Source organism: Psammomys obesus, unplaced genomic scaffold (assembly GCF_907164565.1).
Source record: "Psammomys obesus unplaced genomic scaffold, mPsaObe1.curated_primary_1811, whole genome shotgun sequence".
Taxonomy (NCBI): Eukaryota; Metazoa; Chordata; class Mammalia; order Rodentia; family Muridae; genus Psammomys; species Psammomys obesus.
Genome location: NW_026596069.1, coordinates 23,191,073 through 23,198,676, shown reverse-complemented (window position 1 = coordinate 23,198,676; position 7,604 = coordinate 23,191,073). Strand labels below are relative to the sequence as shown.

General features: G+C 46.5%; 1 protein-coding gene across 1 annotated transcript in view; it reads left to right on the top strand.

Moving 5' to 3' along the window:
• The window catches only part of Cables1 (Cdk5 and Abl enzyme substrate 1), a 177,772-nt gene that overhangs the window by 73,402 nt on the left and 96,766 nt on the right, over nucleotides 1–7,604 (top strand). The window contains exon 3 of the mRNA XM_055625726.1: nucleotides 7,154–7,293. Within this exon, the coding sequence (XP_055481701.1) occupies nucleotides 7,154–7,293 (140 nt within the window). The remainder of the gene's footprint in view (nucleotides 1–7,153; nucleotides 7,294–7,604) is intronic.

Below are 7,604 nucleotides of genomic sequence, written 5' to 3'. Positions count from 1 at the left end.
TTAGACACACGTGGCATATCCTCCCTTGTAAGTGGATGTTAGACACATGTGGTATATACTCCCTTGTAAGTGGATGTTAGACATATAGGATAATCATTCCAAAATCTGCACACCTAAAGAAGCTAAGCAAGAAGGAGGACCCTGGGCAAGATGCTCAATCCTCATTCAAAAAGGTAAACGGGACAGACATCAGAAGAGGGAGAAAACAAGGAACAAGACAGGAGCCTACCACAGAGGGCCCCTGAAAGACTCTACCCTGCAGGGTATTAAAGCAGATGCTGAGACTCATAGCCAAACTTTGGGCAGAGTGCAGGGAATCTTGTGAAAGAAAGGGGATACAGAAAGACCTGGATGAGACAGGAGCTCCACAAAGAGAGCAACAGAACCAAAAAATCTGGGCCCAGGGGTCCAACCAAGGACCATTCATGGAGAAAATCTAAAACCCCTGCACAGATGTAGCCCATGGCAACTCATGTCCAAGTGGGTTTTCTTTTCTTTTTTTTTTTTTCCAAGTGGGTTTTCTAAACAGGGGCTGTCTCTGACATGAACTCAGTGGCTGGCTCTTTGAGCACCTCCCCCTGAAGGGGGAGGGGCAGCCCTACCAGGCCACAGAGGAAGATAATGCAGCCACTCCTGATGAGACCTGATAGGCTAGGGTCAGATGGAAGAGGAGGAGGACCGCCCCTGTCAGTGGACTAGGGAAGGGGCATGGGAGGAGGAGAGGGAGGGAGGATGGGATTGGGAGGGGATGAGGGAGGGGCCTACAGTTGGGATACAAAGTAAATAAATTGTAATGTTTAAAAAAAAAAAAACCTGTTTCTGATTGTGGTATGGCCCAGTCTGATTCTAGAACTTTCTGTACTTGTTGTTATAAACAAGTATGTGTGGTGTGGCTCAGCCTCAGCACACACCTTTAATCCAAGAGCTTTCTGTAAACTGAATTAAATAAAGGTAACCCTAGTCAAGAGATGCAGCAAGCAACCACTTGACAGAGATTAAACAGACAGGAGGGACATTGAAAAGGAAGGTATTTGAGACTGTGTGGAGAAGATTTTTCCCTTCTGAGACTTCAGCTGAGTAGGAAGGTCAGCTGGGTGCTTTCTTTGCCTCTTGGAGCTAGTAGGCTTTCATCCCAGCATCTGCTTCTGGGTCTTTATTGATAATCGAATGATTACTGTCTTTCTTTAAAACAACACTTGTGTCATTTTGTGCTGTGTATTTATGTGAAGGTGTGTTCTCAGCACTGACAAGCAACTCTCAACATAAGGAAGATGCTTCAAACCTGCACTATTAAATATCACCGAAGCTTTGACTTAATTTAGTTAATTAATTAATTTTTATTTTTTTGGCTTTTCAAGACAGGGTTTCTCTTTGTAGCTGTGACTGTCCTGTGTAGACCAGGCTGGCCTCGAACCCACAGAGATCTACCTGCCTCTGCCTCCCTGAGGGCTGGGATTAAAAATATGTACCATCACACCCTGCTTTAAGGTTCAACTTTAAATACATCCTTAGTACACAAATTTGAACTCATCTTTAATAAATGGAATATTTATATGAATATCAAAATTGTTTTAAATACATTTTATAACTAATGTTTTGTGTACATGTTTCCTATAGCTATACAGGAGGTGTGAGTGGAAAAGATTAAGAAGCACTGTCCTGGGCTGGAGAGATGGCTCAGAAGTTAAGAGCACTGGCTGCTCTTCCAAAGGTCCTGAGTTCAAGTCCCAGCAACCACACGGTGGCTCACAGCCATCTATAATGAGATCTGGCACCCTCTTCTGGCGTTCATGTGTACATGCAGACAGAACACTGTATACATAATAAATGAATAAATCTAAATAAATAAATAAATAGATAAGAAGCTCCAGAGAAGCCCTGTCCTGTGGCAGTAGTGGCACACACCTTTAATTCCAGGGCTGGACAGGAGCTTTTTGTTTTCTGCCATTTTTTTCTTCCCCTTTCTCTTCAATACTGTTCACCACAGTGCAAACACCACCATCACTTTTGCTGCTTGAAGTTCCTGAGTAGGTCCACTTCTTACCTGCCCTGGAGGTCACAGACTCCACTGGAGAACCTGGCATGGGACTGGCATTTAGGAAATATGGGGAGAAGAGCCACAAGCCACGTTTTATAAGCTGTTTTATTGGGCTACATAATACTCGGTGAGGTCATTTTTCATCTACTGTTCCTCGGCTTCTGATTTTATTCAATTGTTGCATCTCATCCCTGAAGTCCCAAGGAAATAAACGAAGATATTCACCACAAATTGTTAAGGGGAGGCAGAGGCCATGCGCCTGCCTTCCCTCTCTGTCCTCGGCTCTCAACTCAACAGAAGGGACACACATTCAAGCAAGGTCAACTTCCAGAAGCTTCGGAGCCTTGGGACCATCTCCAGGGTAGTTCTCCTCTCTTGTCTTAGAAACTCTTATGTTCAGTGGATTCAGGAAAGTGGGCTTCAGGCCCCATGTCTCTATTTTATACCTGTTAGCCTTGTGTGTCCCAGCAGCAGGAGGCAGCCTCCACTTTGGCAGAACACACAGTAAAGTAATTTGGTCTGAACCCGAGCTGATGGCTAGGGCTTCTCTCAGTCCCGCCTGCATGAGAGAAAACCATAAACAACTAAGACCCAAAGCATACTGGGCCTTCTTCTGTTTGCCGCCTAAATTTTGCATTTTTCTAAAAATAGCTCTCTGTGAGTGCCAGCCACTCTTCTGCTGGTTACATAACTTATATCACCAGCACAAACCTGCAAGGTAAAATACCGCCAAGGCCGAATTAATGCACCAAACGCCAAGATAGGAATCTAAGCACTTATCCAAGTTGGAGACCAGCTTGTCAGGGGCTGAGCGGGCACTGCAGCCTGTGTTTCTCCGAGTGATGTCCACTTCTGTTTCTAAGCCAATTTCCAGTTGGTTCATGGTATTATTTTTAAGGCCAGCAATTTTATGTAGGTTCTTTTTTGTAAAAGACCAGGGAGGTACCGGATTTGTTGATCTAAGCAGTGTGTACATTTTGGGTCCGTGGAAGCAAAGGAAGTTTCCAACTTGGGACCTGAAAGGAGCAATATAAAGGTTGTTGGGCAAAAGGTCCAAACTCACTTCTGGGCTTGAAAAACCCAAGAAACCCCACCAATCTCTGAGCTCGAAATCCCATCAATCCCGGGATTTATCCAAAGCTCCGAATTTAAAATCCCACCAGTTTTACCCTGGAAATCTCCTCCCTGGAAAACTCCTCCCCCAAGAAACCTTATATAAGCCTGTCTCCGGCTCAGCTTCCTGCTGCTCCTCCTCCCGGCAGGGGTGCCACCTTCTAGCGTCTTTGCCCGTAAATCTCCTGTGTGAGGTTTGTTGTGCAGTGTGACCTTGTGGTCTTCTTTGTCTCCTGACTGCCGGGATAGCTTTCCCCTCAGAGCTGGAACACAAAGGTGCAAATGGGGGTGGGTTGTGGGGAGAATTGCATTTTATTTTTCCAGTCCCATGTGGCTACAATGCACAAAGAATTTAAATGCAAAATTGTGTAGCTGGCTACCTATTTCTCCAACAAATACTTGAGCTAATCAACTTATAGAAAAAAGGTCTGGGAGAGGTGGCTCAGCAGATAAAGACTCCAGCTGCCCAGAGCCACATGGTAGAAGGAGAAAAACAACACACACACAAATATAAAAAGTATATTTAAAAAGAAAGGTTTATTTTAGCCCATCATTTTGGAGCTTTCTGTCATAAATAATCGGCCCCAAAGCTTTTGGAGCCTTGATGAAGCAGCACATTATGGTGGGGCCTGAGGTTTGCAAAGCCACCCACCTCAAGGCCGGGATGCTAAAAACAGCAGAAGGTCCCAGAGTCCCACAGTCTTTCAGGGGCATGCACTCAAGGACAAGGACCTGACTCCCTCTCATCAGTGGCCTGCCTTCTAAAAACCTTCCCACCTCCAAATCACACCTTGGGGGGGGGGGGCTTTATCACATGACATCAGGGATCTAAGATGACAGCAGCTTCCTAGGTCAGCCCAAATTCTTGTCTTGCTTGATCTCTTCCCACACAGGTCTTACTTGGAGCGCTTTTCTTCCTATTCCAATAACCTATTGCTCACTTGACACTTAATCAGTTGTCTTAGAACTTTTCTTTAAATATATCCCTAAACTTTCCGTTTCCGCTGTCTTAACTATCAAGGGTACATACAAGTGGACACAGGCCACAGTTCTTTTATCCTTTTGTCCCACACGGGCACTGGACACATGGAAGTTGCTCAATAATAGCTAATTAAAGATCAACAAATTTGGCCTGATTCAGGACCCTGGCCAAGTCGAGCAGTGTTGATGACACCTGGCATTTTAAAACTGAAGCAGGGATTAGCAGATAGCTCTTGTACAAGTTCCTCTGAAAACCAGAGCTCAGAGAGGTTCAATGAGCTGCTTTAGAGCCAGGATTGGTGGCACACACCTGCAATCCCAGCACTCAGGGAGGCAGAGGCAGGCAGAACTCTGTGAGTTCGAGGCCAGCCTGGTCTACAAAGTGAGTCTACGACAGCCAAGGCTACACAGAGAAACTCTGTCTCAACAAACAAACAAACAAACAAACAAACAAACAAAGCGGAGCTCTTTAGGAACGCTGATCTCTTACTCCATAGATTGCAGTATTTCTATTCTATTCTATTCATATTCTCGAGGATGAATATGGGATGAAATGTGGAGACTGACTGCCTATAAAACAGCTTTACCAGGAGAGGGCGCAGGAACCAGTGTGGGCCTTGGAGCCAGTGGGATCTGTATGCTGACCAGCCACTGGGAGCTAGATGGCTTCGTTCAGTTTTTCTGTGCCTAAATCTTTAAATATTAACGACAATGCCCCTTTACCACTTCCACAGGGTGGTCAAGTAGGCTGTGGCTGAAACACAATTAGGGAACAATAAATCATCTCTCAGGGGCCCCACTAGGAGATCACAGAAACATGGGGATTAATTAGACATTGATTCCTCTTTGATACTTTAATAAATTTTAATTGAATTTAAACAATTGAATAGTAAACATTTGAATGAATTTGCCTACTTGAAACAATAAGCAGAGTTATAGAAAATAGTCGAATAAGTGGATTTCCTGAAAGGATATAAGTACCCAGCAGATTAGATTTTGTCTGGATGGGAGGCCTTAAAACAGGGCAGGCCATCAACCTCAGAAACTATTTAAACTAAAAAAAGTTAATATTGTATGATAGCCTGGGACATTGTATGACAGGCCTGTCATCCTAGCTGACTGGGAAATGAGGCTGGAGGTTCATAAGTTCAAGGCCTGCCCATACTACAAGGTGAATTCAAGGTGACCCTAGACTACAGAGACCCTGTCTCAAAACTGAGAAACAAGAAAAAGAGAGCTGAGAATACAGCCCAGTGATGGAGTATTTGCCTAAGATACATACAACCCTGAGTCCCCAATACTGACCCCCCCAAATATATATGCATATATACGCATATTTCATAGTAGAAAGACTAAAATATTGTTGATGTTGCTTTCTTGATATCTCAAGACAGAAATAAAGATATTACCATAGAGGATGAGCTTGTTTTTCATTTGCAAATAAGATTTATTATTCAAATTGTCCTGTTTTCCTCCATCTTGGGATGACAATATGTTTACAATCTAAAAAGACCATATTTTACTGATGTAGTGTTTCACCTAATCTTATTTTAGCATCATTGAGATGGTCAGTGGGCGATGTCTTTGGTGTGCAAAGAAGTAAACCCCACAAAGTTGTCCTCCAATTTCCACATACCTGTCATGGCCTAAAACCCCATAATAACATTACACAGACACACACACCATAAATGTTTCTTTTAAAGTAAATTTCACTGCTGTTACAGTATCAGCATTTAGACCTGAGAGTTTTAGTGATTTCTCCTCCTGTTTGTTTAAAACTTATCATTGTTTTTGTCATAAAATAGTTATAATCTTTTCTGTTCCTTTCACAGGGGCAGAATTACCTTCCAGAAGTCCTAGGCCAGTGGTCAGGTAAATTAACCGTAATAAAGAGATTTGAAGTTTCAAGGCAGTTAACATAATTAAAAAACTGATGGAATTCAGAGTCAGTCGATAGCTTTAATATGAATCAGCCGTAGACAGGTCTCCTTCTTTTTCATAAGGCCTAAATATGGCCCAGAATTAAATACGAACCGTTGTTCGTGCAAACGGCCATGTCTGTCCCCAGTACATGTAACTCAAACCCCACCTATCTCCGACCCGGGGTTGGCCGCACGTCTGTGAGCCGTGTTTGCTTGCTCTCTGCTACTTAATTTACTCTGCTGAACTTGAAAAGGAGTGGAATTTCAATGTAGAGTTACCCGTTAGCTCCAAGGCTAAATTTAAACCTCTAATTAAATTAATCCGTTCATCTTAAACACTTTGCTTCTCCCGCAGAGAAGTGTAGCAAGTCTTCTCAGGTGTCACAGAGCCTAATCCAGGGCGACAATTGTTCCACACAGTATTTAAAAAGTCACCCACACCGCCCAGAGAAGCCGGCGGAGGGCTTGGCTAGCAGCTGGTTAGCCCAACATTTTGCCCACACTAAAACCACTTGTTGGGGGGCGGTGGGGTGGGGCTGATTCTTTCTACACCCCAGAGTCACCGTGTCCCTAGGCAGGAGCCCATCTTTCTGGGACATATAACCAGGAGTCCACACAGATGTCTATGAAACAAATGGAAATATCTATCCCCGTTTATAGAGGGGGAGAAAAAAAAGACTCGCAGACATTTGCAAGGTGACGACAGGAACCTGAGTGCAAGACTATTACACTCTTCCCAGATCTTCACGGAAAAAGTAATACAGTTTCAGGAACCAAATGAAAATCCCGGCTGTCCTTTGCTAAGAGGACCGGCGGCTGTGTGTGTAACTCAGCTGGGCCACAAAGCAGAAGGCGCTCACACACCGGGGCAGCTAGGTCGCGGTGCCTCCCTTCATCCTTAACCTCGGCTGCCGGCCCCCTGGGTCTGCGAAAGAGTTGGGGTCACATCCCAGCGGTGAGCGACGCTTTCGGTGGGGATGTCCACTTTGGGAGGCGTTACCCTCCCGTGAGGCTGGTAACAAGGACCGGCAGGTCCAGGTCCCACGGGCAACGTCAGATTCGACTGTTAAGGCTCCAGGTGCTCGCCTAACTCCTCCAGGAGCCCAAGGCTGGGCTCTGGCTGCTCGGGCGCTACGGACACCCGCCGCTCCCCGCCCGAGCGTACGGGGTGACGTGCTCGCCTCCAGCACCTGGCTTCCGCGCGCCCCGGGAACAGCTGGGGCCGCGGGGACCGGCCTGGTGAGCCCCCGCCCCGCCACGCGCCGGGCTCTGCCTGCCTCCTCCTCCTCTCCCACCTCCTCCTGCGCGGTCGCCTCCCGCCGCCGCGGCCTCCGCCTGCGGCTTTGTTTTCCTCCCAGGTCTCGCTCCCCACACGTGATACCGTGTTATTGCAAAGAGCGCTCCGGAGCGCGGGCGCGCGGGGGGCGCGCGCACTTATAAAGACGGACCGCCGGGCCCGGGAGCCCGGGATCGCGCGGCGCAGAAGGGGCCGGCCGGGCGCGCGTGGGGTTCCCGGGCGGGGAGGGCGAGGCGGGCGCGCGTGGGTCTCA